Below are 16,427 nucleotides of genomic sequence, written 5' to 3'. Positions count from 1 at the left end.
ATGACCCTAGTACACTCCGTTTGAATCAACATGAGTTTCTGGATACAGATTTTGATTTAGAGAAACAAATGACTTGGCTACAATAATATCTCCAAACGATTAAGGACACAACCACGCCCCCCTTTTTCCAAAATGTACCTACTAAGGAGGATTACAGCTTAATTGAAACATCACCACATCCAGGTCCTAATGAAAACCCCATAATGGCTGCGGGGTTGGAAACGCGTTGACTGCGGCATCTGGGACAAGACATCCTCAGAGTACTCTGGGAGAAAGGCCATAACTTATCGCCCTCCTTTTGACAACACTAATAATTACAAGTCCCTAGTAGGACTAGTCGGGGGTGGGGGGGTCAGGCTAGGGTGCATACTGACCCCCTTTCTTTTTAACCTCTATATAAATGACCTTGAAGAAGTATTGGTAAAGACAGGGGCCGACTATCCCTTCGTGGGACGACGAGGACTGCCCGTCCTGCTATATGCGGACGACGCAGTCCTCTTAGCTCGCACACCAAAAGGGCTTCAAACTTTACTTGATGCCTTTTATGGGTTTATGGCTAGGCGAGACCTATCCATAAACAATTCAAAATCTTCAATAATGCAGACGGGGCAAAAACCCAAAAAACAGTATCCCTTTACGGTTGATGGTATCAAGGTGCCTACATGTACAACTTTCTCTTACCTGGGTGTTCTCCTAGACCATCAGCTAAATTGGGCCCCACTCTTGAACAAGAAAAAAGGAGAAGTCACCAGGGCTAATGCCGCACTCTTTGGATTTGCCGCAAGAATGGGCAATAGACCAGTAGCGGCTACGCTGAAGATCTATCGCGCAAAGAGCATTTCAATAGCCAGCTACGGGAGTGACCTATGGGGATACTGTAACTTTGTCTCCAGGTGGTCGAAAATAAATTCCTCAAGCAGCTCTTGTGTGTACCCCAGGGGAACCCGAACATGTCTGTGCATGAAGAGACGGGCACTCCTTTTATTAGTGATATCCTGTCTCTGCGACCCCTCACTTTTTTGCTTCAGTGTTGGCTTAATAAACATCTAGGTCTTACTCATAGTCTTCTAAAAGAGACCTTAAGCCTAGACTGTATGTCCAAAATTCCTTGGTTGAAATACCTTAAAACTAGTTTTAGTAGGGAGGGGCGCGACGATCTGTTTTTAGACCCAGAAGGAATCACTAGTAAAGATGTAGCGTACATCAAACAATCCTTTATCATGCGTAAAACATTAGAAAGGGAAGAAAGGGAGCTGTTGAAGCCTAATGTGCGTCTTTACCTGTTGCTCAAAACCTCACCCGATCTGGAACCTTACTTACTTTGGCCATTACCAGCCTATGAGCGTTTTTTATTAACCAGGTTCAGGTTTAACTTGTTTCACATGTTATTAGCAAGTCCCTAGGGGGTGTCATAAAGGAAAGGTGTTGGCAGCCTGTGGCTGCGACAATCTGTCTCCACAGGATTTGCCGCACTTCATGTTTTTATGTAAATACTATGAATTCCCAAGGGCTTTTTACCTAAAACTTATTTTAAAAAGGCTGAATTTTGTTCAAATTCGTCCTGCATTGTTTTACTTACAATTGTTAAAACCTGAATGTATACCTCATTTGACTGGTTTTTTAGGTCTCGCCTCTCAATGCGCATGCGCATTGAGCAGAGCGAGACTATAGCGACTTAAACAGACTTTACCCAACTGGGCGATTTGGTGCTGTGCCCGTGCGCTTTTAGGTCAATGCGCAAGCGCATTGACCTAAACTGCGCGTGCACAGCATCAAATCGTCAGCCATCTGTTGCCCAGCTTGGTGCCGCTCCCCCCCCCCTGCGGCATCAAAGGCTTTCACGGACGGCCGGCCGTGCTTTCAGTTTCACCGCCGGCCGGCCATGTCTCCTTTACTTTTAACTTGTTTCTTGTTTTTTTTCTGCCCCTGTTGTGCCGTCCGTCCGCCCTCCGTCACTGGTAATCTCCCCATCTCCTGCCCACAACGAATGGATAACCAAAATGTATTTACTTTCAGGCCGTGTCTCCTTTTATTTTTGCTTGTTTTGCAGGAAGCTACAAGCAAAACTGTTTTATCTGAATAATTTAAAACTCTTTTGTATTGCTAGCACATTGCTAATGGAGGACGAAGAGTGACAGTGGACAACTAACGCTTAACAAATAATAACAAGCAATAATTTATAATCCATGGATTTAAATGCAGAACGTTTCTGCTTCTTTTCAGTAGCATCGTCACGGCATTCACGTTTGTAACGTGTTCTTCTTAAACTCATCCAGTTACATCATTGGTAAATCGTCGACTTTGAATCTTGAATAAAAAGGTGCTTTTCCACACACAGGCCTGCAGACGTAAACTAAACAAAGGCATGGACACCATCCAAAAGTCTGTGAAACTTTATCTGCTTTTAATAGCGCTAGAATTTGTGAGGCCCCTGAGGCATTTGCTGAGCACGTGCTGGTACGGTGCGCCGTACAGTATAACCACACTCTAATAAATCCGAAAAGTAAACCAGCAGTTTTTATTTATTTTCGTGTGCTCTCGTTATATTCACAGCTAAATGTGCTTTCCCAGCACTGGTTTCCTGAAGAAGTCAAGGAGGCCATCTATTGGGTAAAAGTAGAACTATTTACCGATGTGAGATTTCACAGAATTCCATCTGTTTAATGCAGCGTCTTTCCATACACCCCGTACTCCGTGATATGGGTTCAACGTGTTATTTCTACACCAGCAACCTGTCCGTCCGTAACCTGAAGGTCACACATTTGAGCCCTGCCGAGCCCTTTAAAGCCTTTTATTTTTAATCGGAATATTATAGAAACGGCTTTTAAATCGTGTATTTTTTCAAATTCTTTTCATTTTCTTTAAAGGAAGTTGGTGCAGCCCGTACAACATAGCAAAGATTTCAAATAAGATTCTTGAATCGAAAAATACAAAAGCATAACAGTACGTACATCATGCTACATAAATTATTGCTTAAATAAATATGAATTGAAGAATTCATACACGTGTAAAAAGTTTCATTGTGTATCCAAATTTGATGGCAGATATTCACCCCCTTCAGTTCAATATGAACCCATTTTAAAGTAGTGATAGAGCGCACTTTTCTGCTCCTAACGAGTCTCGTGTACATTACTCAATGTCAGTTGCCGAATGTACTGTTGGTTTTCAGCAGGGGGGGGGGATCATATCCGATCCTTAAAGGTATTGCGAAAGCCATTTGGTTCTTCAAAAACTACGGAGTGGTGATTTCAAACCATAAATGTTTGTTGTTAAAGTATAGAATTTTACCTAAAAGGGACCTAGATGTTGCTTCACACAGTACCTAGGTCATTTCACCCCCTCATCCTCACACACCCTCACTCACCCTCACACCTTCAACCCCCATCACAACCCTCTCACCCTCACTCACCCTCACACCCCCTCACCCTCACCCCCCTTACCCTGACACACCCTGTCACCCTCACACCCCCTCACCCTCACCACCCTCACCCCCTCACACCCCCTCACTCACCCTCACACCCCCTCACTCACCCTCACACCCCTCACCTACCCTCACACACCTTCACACCCCCTCACACACCCCCTCACACACCCACTCACCCTCACACACCCTTACCCTCACCCCCTCACCCTCACACACCCATAGTCACCCTCACACTTCCTCACCATCACACACCCTCACATCCTCTCACCCTCACAAACCCTCACCCACCCTCACACCCCCTCATCCCCTCACTCATCCTCACACCCTCACTCATCCTCACCCCCTCATCCTCACACACCCTCACACCCTCACCCCCCCTCACCCTCACTCAGCCTCCCACCCTCACCCACCCTTACCCTCACACCCCCTCACTCATCCTCACACACTCACACACCCACCCTCACACCCCCTCACCCTCACACCCCCTCACCCTCACACCCCCTCACCCTCACACCCCCTCACCCTCACACCCCCTCACCCTCACACCCCCTCACCCTCACACCCCCTCACCCCCACACCCCCTCACCCCCACACCCCCTCACCCTCACACCCCCTCACCCTCACACCCCTCACCCTCACACCACTCACCCCACTCACCCTCACCCCACTCACCCTCACACCACTCACCCTCACACCACTCACCCTAACACCACTCACCCTCACACCACTCAGTGCTACAACACATATGTGTGTGTGTAGGTGCAAATGCAATGTTCTTGGATTTTCGTCACAATAAAATACACTGAACATAATCTTCACAAAAGTTATTTACAAACGTTTAAGCTATTGCCATTATAAATTACAATAACTTTTATTTAAGTATTAATTATTTACAAAATTAAAAGCCATTGTTATTTGTAATATCAATACATCTAAGTCACGTAAATTCAACACACATTGCATTACAAATGTTATAGGTGTCACATTTGCAAAAGTTAAAACTATTGACGTAACTGACAAAGCTATTAATTTTGCTATTTTCAAAACCAACACATAAATAAAAAAAGTGTCATTTACAATAGCAATCGCTCAAACTTTCCTAATGCGAGACCTATTGCATTTCCAATGCTTGTTAAAAAGTGCAATGAAGTATAGGAAATGTTTGGATACATAGAAATGAATTAGTATCCTCTTCATTGATGCTATCTTTATCGTGCAATAATGGGAGCCTAATGTTATGAATTAATTTGTCTCTTTTAATTGGTGTATTTTGCATAATGTATTTTTAATGGAAAGTCAGTGTGTATTTTGTCTATGAACTTTTATGGTTTTGTACGGAAAAAAAACGAATAAAGTATTTAAAAATGTTTTTACAAGTCCCAGAGCTGTGCACACAGGCAGGAGATATTACACATTTACTGTCTGCATAGCTTGTTCATTCTGCGCCAAGTGTGATTGTTACCTTTGAGTTAAGGACTGGTGTCCTACTACCTTTGAGTTAAGGACTGGTGTCCTACGTTTAACAATTAGGTGTATATAATTTATGCATTGTGTACCACTGTGTACCACTTTTTGATGTTTCATGCACACCTGTGAAATGTTTGTCAACAAATTGTTTGAATTTTTGTTATCCTTTATGGTGACATGAGACGAATGTATCTAACTTTTCTAAAAAGTCATAAAAAGAGTGGAATAAATCACACAAGCTTGTAGATTCATGACATCGGCTCGTTATTTGAACAATTCCTCAGAAAATTATAGCAACTAGAAAACCAGAACACTAGCATATTTTACTTCTTCTTTGTTTATAAACGTTTATTGTGCATGTTTTTCTTTCAGAGACACTTACATCGAACAGGAGCAAGGCGAGGGTGCCAATGATCGAAATGACCGAGCGATTCGAACAGCAGCAAAATGGTACAATCGGCATCTAGTAAAATCAAAGGAAACTCAGCAGCTTCGGATTCTTTTAATAACAAATGACAAAAGAAATAAAGAGAAAGCAGTGGAAGAGGGAATATCGGCATTTACATGTAAGTGAAGTCCTTCGTCATCCATTCAACCCGCTCTAGGATACATTCAAGGTATGTTTTTAAAACCTTGTAATGAAGCAGTACCTATAGTTTAATGTTGGTGCTGAGCAGTTGGAAATGTGAACACAGACTTCGTCTTCACATTAATGCAGCCATTTCCAGACTTGGAGAGCAAGTCAGTATGGTGCTGTCTATAAAAGGTTCGGGAACTCACTTGTTGCAAACGACTTTGCCCTGGGAGATGATGATTTAACAATTGACGATTAAAGTGTTAGCAAATGAAGTGAAAGGAATCATGACATTATTAGTTATTACAGAGCAGTCAGGCCTTTGACTGCTTTTTAGGTCTAGCCTAGCGCAGCACGCATTCGCTGCTCTATGGGAGGCGTCATGTAATCAGTATAAACTTTTCAGTGTGGCTCAGACTCCCCCCACGCATTTGGTAGGCTGTTGCCTGTGTCATTGTGTTTTTGTAGCCTGTCAATGGCTAAACACGGGCGCATGTCCCACATTTTAGACAAAAGTTCACTCCCACAGCCTTTGCCTTGCGGGAGCCAGCAGGGCAACAGCTGCATTTCTCCTGTGTCAAGTTACACACAAGGCCCCGCGCTTTCACTTTTTCTTTTTTTATTGTCTTAATGCGCGCACACACACTACTCGCGGGCTAACCAAAAATATGAATGTGTCCTTGCGTAACATAACCGGTGCTCATGTAAAGCACTCTAGTTGAGTTTGCGCTATGTAAATCTGCAAAAAAAAACCTGTGGTTTCCTCTCAGCTCCCCATCTGCTTTTAATCCTTACATGCAAACATGAAGTAGGACGAGCAGCCGAGGATTGTCATGCCTTGCTCATTAAGAAGTAACAAGGCGCACTTAGGAGCAGACGCAAGCAAGGGCTTTATTTGTGTAAATGAGGCAGAGAAAGCACGCCCTCTGTTGCAGCAAGCTTTGCAAACCACTTGCAAAATAGACCAAAGCCAGAACAATTTAACATTTTCATGTGTATGAGAAGCAGAGAAGTTTTTCTGTACATTGCAAGATTTGTTTTCACAGGAGCGAGAGAAGTAGGAAGTGAGATATTTTCAAGGGACAAATCCAACTCGCAGTTGGTCTCACTTTTTGACAGGCAGTGTACTTTCCCCGGCATGGGTGTATGCCGGGTGTAAATACTGATTACTGTGAAACAATGGAAACAGTGACTTCCGTTGTGACACAACCCTAGTTTGCTTAGAGCACATAATGTTTGGTTTTCATAGTTTTTTTTGTAAAATCTAAAAGTCAAATTATGCAACGCACATATTTTTTTATTCTACTAATGAATGATTCAAACTAAAGATACACCAGGCATTACTTAAGAAGAAATATTAGTAACCTATTTTCTGCCTCGACAATAATTGCATTAACATTTACCAATGGAAATTCCAAGTGATGAGTTACAAATAGTTACTGCTTGATCTACTTCTGACCTATGGGGTTTTTAATTTGGCCTGAATAGGTTATTGATGTTACTGATTACTTCTTGCACAGCAGACCGCTAGCATTAGCTTCGTCCGGGGAGAACAGGGCAGATTTGCCGCCGCACTCGACCGACCCCGGGGGCTCTGCTTTCTCCAGGAATGCCAGAAAAGTGTTCAGAAAGGTTGAACCATCTCTCATCAAACAGCGGCCTCTCCCTTCTGCTCCGATTCCTAGCTCCAGATGAAAACTTCAGAATGCAGGATCCTTTCGCAACAACCCTTTAAGGACATGTAACTACATTTCTTTATTAATCTCTTATAAGGTCCCAAAGGCGAGACCTATTGGCTATGCTAATGCTTGTTATTACTTTTGAAGAGTGATGAACATCTTAGTGATTAACTTGATGATGCATACAAAACGAACCACAAATATTTTGATTCAGAAGCACATCACCGGAACAGTTTTATCCAACTGCAAAACACAGACTATAATTTGAATTAATACAGAACAACAGAAATTAAATACGACAGATGCATCACGAGTAACCACTCTCCACATTTCTAACACTGGAGCAATTTACTGTGAAAATATGGAATAATGGATTGAATAGGGTAAGTGGACGCTGATAAACACTTGATGAATCGGTCTACATGGATGTGGTTTGCTCTATAGTAGAGTTGATCATCTCATTCTAGATCATCATGAAATAGATTGAAAAGCTCTCAGTGATATCAGTATTAAAAAGAAATCTCATCCAAATCCGAAATTCTAAATTTAGTGTCTAAAAAATAAGATTGCAATGCTCTACAGCAAAAAGAATGGGCCAAAAGACAAACTGTCTATGTGAGAGCGAACAGTACATCAGGATACATAGCCAGTGTGGCAGTATTGTTCTTTAAACCTCCCAGTCCTACTCCCCAAGGAAGACACAGAATGTTTGCTGACTAAAATAATGGATGTCATATTGGAGGCTGTAGACACAGAGTACATTGTATATATATTCCAAAACAAGGGAGTGTAGGCTTGCCCCAATGTTTGTATTTTAAGCTGCCCAGTTGTTAGCTTAAAGGATCCGAAGCCTTGAGTGAAATGTTAAGCATATACAGAACGGACAGATTTCAAAACATGTGTAGAGATTAGACCTCTCTGTTTCACAAAGTCTTCAAGAGAGCCATGTGTTTTTAATGTAATTTGGCAAATGACGTATTTCATTGGTTCATTATGTCATTTTGCCAATTTTGAAAAATATGATTTATGTAAGTTTGATTAAAGATAATGGTGATGGGCCTCTTAGAATGTTCCGTATCAGTACATGGTAATAATTTGTTTGTTTTGACTTTTAGGTGAAGAGTATATTAAGAGCTTGGATGCAAACCCTGAACTTGTAGATCGTCTGGCCTGTATTTCGGATGAAGCGGTAAGTTTGTTGACTAGTTACTATGTGCTGAAAGAGTTGCTACGGCTCAGCAATTTCTTTGTCCAAATGGTTGTAAAGCATTACATGAATGAATATAGCAAGAGGGGTAATACCTAGTAACCCAGACATCAGATTAGAGATAGGGTGGTCATAATGTTGCGAGTCAAAGGCTCACCACATACATTTTCAGCCTTTAGACAATATCTTGTAACATAGCGACTGGGTCATTTGACTGCATTAAGTTGTAGTGCTTGTTTCCTGCTTTGCAGAGTTAGTATTGTTGAGTTCAATTCACAAAACTCATACGGAAAAAGGCATTTATCTGCTTCCATAGGATTACTCCTTCATTAGGAGCAAATTGCTGACTATTAAAAGATATTCACAAAGAATCCTAGGAATACTCTTAGCAGTCAACATGATTTATAGTTGTCCAGCTCACAGAATTTACTCATGCAGAGTTACACGCATGTGGAAATTCTGTTTGGGTAAATGATAGGCAATTATGCATTAGACGGATTTCATTTTCATTTTCCACAGCAGTAAGGAGCTCTTTACACGAAGATAAACCCTTCACCGCCTCTCCCATAATGGAGCTGTTCCTCCCCTGTCCAGCTTTTGAAAATAAACCTTAATTTCACAGGAGTACATTTATGTGCATTTCCTGGGTGAGGAAATACCTGCAAATTGATTGTGATTATCCACAAACATATTTGGTGTTTACTTCATTTTGCAGAGTAGGCCTACTGGCAAAACCACCTCAATCACTACCCTAATCCTAAATTATTTTAAAATGTGTCAATTCTGTCAAGGTCCTATCCTCAAGAGTGCTGGAGTGAGGGGCCATATCACCACTGTGCCCGGGCAGCGGCCCTCAACTGATCCTGGGCTCGTAGTTCTCGGCGAGCCGCCCCAAAACCACCACTGTCCTGGACCGATCTGGCCGGCGGTTGCAAAGTAGGGAGGCCCGCTCAAGGTCCTCCTTGAGCCCTCCCTCCAGTGGTGAATGGACTCTTCTTTCCTCGCGGGAGGCGCCTACCTCCCCAGGCTCCCCCTTGCCCCCAGAGACAGGCCACTCATCTGGGGGTCACTAAGTACCGGGTCGCGAAGCAAAGCCGACCAGCTTGTGCACCTCTCCAGCCGCGAGCAGGGCTTCCGATAGCAAGCTAGGTCCAGGCCACGCCACGCCGGCCGAGCTCCGACCGCCGGCCTTTGCGTTGCTCCCGCTCGGAGGGCCGGGATACCCCACTCCAGGGCCGCTGTGCGAGTATTCTGCTGGGCACTCAGTCCCCCCGGGCGTCGCCAGGCTCCACCACCACCACCACCACCATCGGCTTCTCTGGCTCGCGGTGAAGAGCGCGCACACAGGTTAGGCCTGCGGCGTGCAGGAGGAACGGCGAGGCGTGTACTACCCCGGTGCCATCTTGGCCACGCCCCCTCTGTAGAATATTTAAAGACAAAAGATTCTTGTAATTACTTTGTGATTTGGTTTCAGATTACTCTTTACAGTATTTATAGATTATTTTTTCTACTCCGTATGCGTAGATAACACACTGGGACATTTCCTAGACAGAAGTAAGTTAAACAGTTTTCATGAAAACCTAGTTGCTTAGGTTTCCATACAAACAGAACTCAACACTTGGAACTTTTTTAGAGGGAAAGAGTCAATGCGGTCCTGTGGAAGTGGATTATTAATAACCCACTGGTGCAGGGTCACCCTTTAGTCCACTTGTTCTTAACAAGTAAGGAGGAATCGACACTGGAGCGAAGTACAAACCATAGATCATTTAATTAGCATTCATGAATGGGGCTCCGTCTGACAAGCACCATAGAGATACTCAAGAAGAGAGCGCGCTGAACGATGGTTACATGGGTTTTTATAGCAAAGATTACAAGCAAGGGACACCCAGAGGTAAATAGAGCTTTGGGAAGAACACACAAATGAAACAATCGATAAGAATCAGCAGCCTTGGTGCCTTGTGTAACTGTCGCGTCCTGAAGCTGCACACCAATATATGCTATCTGAGCAAACTTTACTTGAGGCTTTACCACTGTCTGAAAAACCAGTGCAGGCGCCAGCTGTTCTTTTGCACTGACTCTGCATGTATGCACAACCTACAATGCCCCAATCTAGATTCTTTACTCATGTGTATACAAATGCGGTGTCCAGGATAGAGCCAGGCTGAAAGCAGGGCAGGGGTGAGAATTGGATAGCTTAATCAAAAAACGAGCGAATCCAATTTTACATTTTAACGGTCCTATGGAGAAAAATTAGGTTATCGATTTGCAGGTAAGCAATTTGTCTTTGGGGTTAAGTTTCTGGGGTTAGAACAAGGGTTCCCCCAAGGTCAAGGATGCACTCAAAAATCACCCTCAGTGGCACTAGAATGGCCAGGTGCAGAGTGCTGAGGCCCAATGTTAGCCTATAGGGGTTAGGGGGCTGGTGGTTGTTGGCTGCTCTCGGGCAGTCCACAGGGTTGAGAGAGCAAAGCTCCTAGGATTAAGCTCATGGCAAAGGGGGATCCCAGTTAGCACACAAGATGCACCCACAGCGGCACAGGGGCGGCCGGGTGCCGGGTGCTAGTTTGGCCTCAGGTGCCCTGTTGGTGTCAATGAGAGATCTCCAGTCAGAATAAACACTACAGGTTCAGACTGGGAGGCTTCCTGGAGGACACAACCAGTTGGAGAGGTGAGTTGGGATGCAGGGGGTTGGCTCGACACCGTCTGTTGGGCCACCCAAGGCCGTAGGCCATAGGGCGTCTGGTGCAGGGGTGTCTTGAGGCATCGGGTTTCTTTACCAGTTCCGGTCGCACTAGTGTGGGATCCTCCAGATACAGGCTGCAGGCGTCATTGGGAGGCTTGAGGTTGGTCAGGGATCACCAGGGCCCAGGTCAGGATCGCTGGGGGTACCTCCTCATGGTGTTGGGCCACTCCAACTTGGGGGCCAGGGCGTCGTGTGCCGAGTGTTGCAGACTTGTGGATTTGGCGGAAGCCAGAGTCTGGTTTTTGAGCAAGTCCGGTGCTCACGGGAGACAAAGTCTTTGTAGAGAAGGCAAGGCTGGTCCTCTGGGATCTGGGGGGCTGCTAGCTGCAGGACACACCGAGAGTCTGCTGGAGCAGGTCGAGGTCGAGGTCCGGACAGGCTGGTAGGGCTGGGGCCAGGGCAGTTGGTGTTCTCTTCTCCCTTCAGAACGGCTCTTCGGTCCTTCTTCTTCGTTGTCTGACTAATGGGTTCAGGGCTGCCCCCTTAATACTGTATTTAAGGAGTGTCTTTTAGGGGTCTCGAGGTAGTAGACAATGGGTTACTGACCTTAGGGTGACTACACCCTTGGTGTGCTCACTCCAATTGGGGGAGTTGGCACAATCTTGATTGGAGATTGCCTGCCATCTGCAAGATGGCAAGCACTAAAGAATAGGCTTGACCTCGCCTCTCCCACCTGAGGGGTAGGGTTGGCAGAGGTGGGCACACCTATTGGTTTGCTCTAATTGTTCCCACCCGTCTTCCCTCCAAAAGGGGGTGAGACAGGAAGGGTCTGTCTGCAGCCCTCAAGGACACTGCTGAAAAAGAGTGACTCGCCCCGCAGACCAGCGACCTCCAGAACCCTAGCAGGACTGCCTACCTTTAAGAAAGACTCTTAATCTCCAGTGGACTGCGGACCTATCCAGAAGAAAAATAATTATCCCTTGAGAAATTGCGAACTATCCTCTGGATTCTCGCCTGCGCAAAATGGTCAAACGCGACGCACCTCTGAATCCCTTGAATGCAAAAATCAACCTATACACTGACATCTGGGTCAAAGTTAAAGTAGGTTGGGACAACAGAACGATAAAAAATATCCCCACCTTCGTCGGTCTAAAACAAGGATGTGTTCTTGCCCCCTGCCTTTTCAACATATACACAGCAGATTTGGATTGCAGTTTTTTGGAGGTTGTGAGTGATCCACCATAACCAGCAAGGAAAGCGGTGCACAGCCTCCAATATGCAGACGAACCTCGTCTTATGCAGTCAGACCCCAATAGGCCTTCAGCACCAAATTACAACTCTCATTGAATTCCCTAAACTTTAGGTCTGAAATTAAACTATAGCAAAAAAATAATCTGTTTTCATCTAAAAGCACCCATCAAAATGCAAAGCTCAAATGGAAAGCAGCAGGGAACAGCTTTGATTTGGTAAACACGTATAAATACCTAGGTGTGGTAATGGACATAAGATTACATATTAAACAGCTTTTACTGCAGAGAAGGGCAGAAGCCAACAAACTATACTTTCCTCTCTATCAAATAAAAAAAAAAATGGGGAGCCTGTCGCAGACATACCTGTTACAAATTATCAGAGCAAAGTTCCTATACTCACTGACCTATGGTTCGGAGCTGCTAAAGGGCATTAATGCAGCAATTTTGAACCAATGCCAGACCGTTTTATTTAAACGTATCTTCCAGTTACTAAAACTTATTTCTCAAGCACAACTTCGCCTTTGGGTTTTTTCACCAATACCCAGTCAGGATGGTTGCCATAAACTACTGTCCTGGAAGCTGAGAGCTGCACCCTCTGACTCTGTGGCTACCTCGTGCTGGGCCGAAATGGAAAGCCAGAACACAGAAAAAAATTATTGGCCAACAGTGCTCCGACAAGCATTAACAACCCCTGACCTCTTTAATGTCTGGGAGTTAAACATTAGTTCGACAGACATTACTTTACCCCGCTTTTCGCGCACTTAAGGTAAGATCGTGCCGCGAAGTCGTGACCATATTAATCCAGTCATTCAAATCAGCTCTCCTGTAGGGCCACAAAGTTTTTATCACAAGTGAACAAACAACTATCCGCACTATAGAAGCTATTACAGATAAGAGAGCGTCCTCCTAGGTATGGGCTCCATCAGTAGTTTATTCGGAAGCCATTACTCGGGCAGGCGCCTGAGACTTACAACGAGCAAGATTGAAGCCCGCATTCAACCCGCGGCTGACGATCCCTAAAACTCTATCTGGCTAAAGTTATCCCTGCCCTGCTTGCATTTTCTTTGAAACCATTGCAGCAACTTCGAGCAACCCTTAAAGCTCCAGCAAGGTCTACACACTCGACTAGCACTCCACTGTCAAAAAAGCGTAACATATCATAATTGGGTTTTTTAAAACAAAATTGTTATGGTTTTAATAAACTGAAACAAACTTATAATTGAAAATTGAAATTGCTAATGTATTTTTTGTAGTTTGCATTGGTAAGTGCCATTAAGATATTGTATTTGCAGACTTCTGTTTTCTATGTATTTTTTGTGTCTTTCTTTAGAATGACATAGAAAGTGGAAGAGTCCTTTTCCCAGATCACATTGCCCTTTCCAAGTTGCAGCAAGGTATAAAATCTGGTATCTACCTCCAAGGCACATACAGAGCCAGCAGAGACAATTATTTGGAGGCAACAGTGTGGGTACATGGTGACGGTGTGGACAATAAAGAGGCAAGTAATGACTTCACCCAAAATCATTTGACAACGGGGTTAGCTGTCAAAATACCTTATTAGACTCTGTTTTGTTCATTATATTTGTCATATTCATGTATGAAAAGAAACAATTTTTTCAGCCACAATAATTTCTTCTTTATGTATTATTCTTCTCATTCACTTCCCCCTTACGTTACATGTTTGTCAATTTTCATTCTATCCTCTCACCCCTTCTTCAACATGTAACCTGACCCACTCATCTTGATCCTGTGAATTGCAGAATATTAAATGTTACATTTATTAACCACTTTTGCATCCCTGCCAGTTAATGAGATTGCAATCTTTGTTGTGTACGCTGAACTCTCACATCAGAAAAAGTGCTCTCCAGTAGTGAACAAGCTCATTGTAAATGAGGTATGCTTTTAAAATTTGAGAATTCAAACATACAACCTTTTGATCAATGGGCGATCAGGAAGCCAAATATGAACAGCAGTCTCTGGTAGCCAAATACGAACAGCAGTCACATGACGAGTAAACCAGAGATTTTTCATATGGGACTACCTCACCATCTAAGGTAAATGTTGGAACTCCTCCCTTAAGTGGAGCAATTCTCTTAAGAGCCAGAGTCCCGTCTTCAAGTTTCAGTTGTGAGCCGTGAGTACACTCGCATTGGCTCAATGTTGCCTCTTTTTCCCCACAATAACCCTCCATTGATCTCCATTAATCAGACACTGCAAAAAAGATTTCGGCCAAATGAGGTAATTCAAATTTGCAATTCTTTTCTTAAAAGGATGGAAGTTGATTAGTTGGTTTCTACTTTTAGTAGTGGTGCAAGACTTCCAAACCATATTGCTTTAAGATGTAGTACATTTATGCATGGGCCCTGGAATTGTGCAGACTTAGTAAGAGCCAGTGACAGCTGCTACCAAGTGGCTTTTGTGGAAGGTTGTATTTCAAACAACAATGGAGAGAAATTAACTAAGCAAAAGGTTTCCTTGTGACTCCCTTTAGTTTACATTGAAAATATAAATTGATTTCCAAATTAAATCAACCTGCCTCACATTTCCTAACTTTGTTGCTCTTTCATAATCCTTGATCATTATATCAGCAGTCCTCTCTTGTTCTCGCTGTTTAGAGTGAGCATTTATTTGAATACACCGGTCCCTCCCTGTGTACATCTCTATATTGTTTCTTAGACTGTTTTACCAAGGCCAAAGAAGCTAGATCCTCACATATTGCAATTTTTTTCCGGGCCAAAATGGCCATAGTCGCTAATCATTGTTTTACTCCAAGGGAGCGCCTTATTCCTAATTTCTTCATGATTAGGAGCATGCATCTGAGCAAAGATAGATTTTTCCTCATGTGAGGCTTAATTCTTATCCCATGTGGATTATTGATTGCTCAGAGACTTAAATTGGGATGTAGTCTAGTCTAAGATGGTGGTGGTCTCTTGTTTGTAAGCTTTGTGCCAAGTGCCGATTTTAAAGTTGCTGATATCACCCCTGCTCTGGTGTTGAACCCTGAAAAGGTGGGGGCAGGGAAAAGCACTTGTGAGCTGATGAACTAAAAGTAGCTAGTGGAAGACCATGGCAGAGGTAGCAGCCATGCCAGAGGAGGATGCTAAGATGATGCTGAGATCTGATGGGTAGTTGACTTGAGGTGAGATAATGTCAGGCCTGGAATAGTAATTATAATGGGATTTAACCACATGCCAGCAACCCCAGAGAGAAAGGCCACCTAGCGAAGGATCCAAGCGGATGCAGCCAACTTGTCAGGGGTCTGATTATTTCTCCTTCTAGCACAAGCGGTGAAGTCTGAGTTGAAGGAGGGCTGGCTTTGGACCTATATTTTGAGAACTTTGGTATCTTATGCAAGGAGTGCGTGCCTTTAACTACAGCATGGCCTGTGAGTAATGTTGTATAGGACCTACACATAGCTATCAAGAGTTTGTTTCGAGAATGGCTCCCTGTGGCATCCTATGAGGTTTTTCTCTCTATCGATGTTACAGCTTTCATTTGTTCACATTTGACTGTTCAAGCCCTTCGGTGTCCTGTAGTATCTTTACTGAATGATGAGCGTCTAATAGCTATACCTTGTGTGACTTTCCTCATTCTCAAGGTAAACTGATCTTCCATTTGGAATATGGCTGATTTTTCACTTTGTGAAAACTATTTTCCAAGATTATTTCCTGTGGATTTTTTAATTTTTTGAGCTAAATCATTGTTTCCCAAACTGAGGGTTGTGACCCACTGGTGTGTTCCGATCCAATTTTTGGTGGTTCGAATGTACAAGCAATAGATAAAGATGCCTTTAATTTGTGTATGTTCGAGGCATATGAGCTACAGAATTCATACTTTTGCATAGATCGCCATCTGGTGTTTGGCTCAGATGCTTGTACCTTGTTGTTGTCTTGGAAGAAGTCTTATGTAGCCACGTGATAGGTGACTCCTCCTTTGGACGATAGTGCGCATGGATATCGACTCCATCCTCCGATTGTTTTTTTCCGCCTTCGGGTTCGGATGTAACTTCAACGCTCCGGTTCGGCACCCAAAGAACAAAAGGGCTCGCATCCGAAAACACCTCGAAAACCTTCGGATCCGAAAAAGATTTCGGACTCTACACCGAAGGACCCAAAAAACCCTTCTATGGCTCCTGAGCAGAAA

The 16,427-nt window shown here is 43.8% G+C and overlaps 1 protein-coding gene across 1 annotated transcript in view; it reads left to right on the top strand.

Moving 5' to 3' along the window:
- The window catches only part of DIS3 (DIS3 exosome endoribonuclease and 3'-5' exoribonuclease), a 261,428-nt gene that overhangs the window by 34,616 nt on the left and 210,385 nt on the right, over positions 1 to 16,427 (top strand). Inside the window, exons 3-5 of the mRNA XM_078657423.1 lie at positions 5,264 to 5,457; positions 8,260 to 8,333; positions 13,615 to 13,782. Of these exons, the coding sequence (XP_078513549.1) occupies positions 5,264 to 5,457; positions 8,260 to 8,333; positions 13,615 to 13,782 (436 nt within the window). The remainder of the gene's footprint in view (positions 1 to 5,263; positions 5,458 to 8,259; positions 8,334 to 13,614; positions 13,783 to 16,427) is intronic.

Source organism: Lissotriton helveticus, chromosome 8, assembly GCF_964261635.1.
Source record: "Lissotriton helveticus chromosome 8, aLisHel1.1, whole genome shotgun sequence".
Taxonomy (NCBI): domain Eukaryota; kingdom Metazoa; phylum Chordata; class Amphibia; order Caudata; family Salamandridae; genus Lissotriton; species Lissotriton helveticus.
Note: the sequence above shows the minus strand (reverse complement) of the source record. Positions and strands in the feature narration are given on the sequence as shown.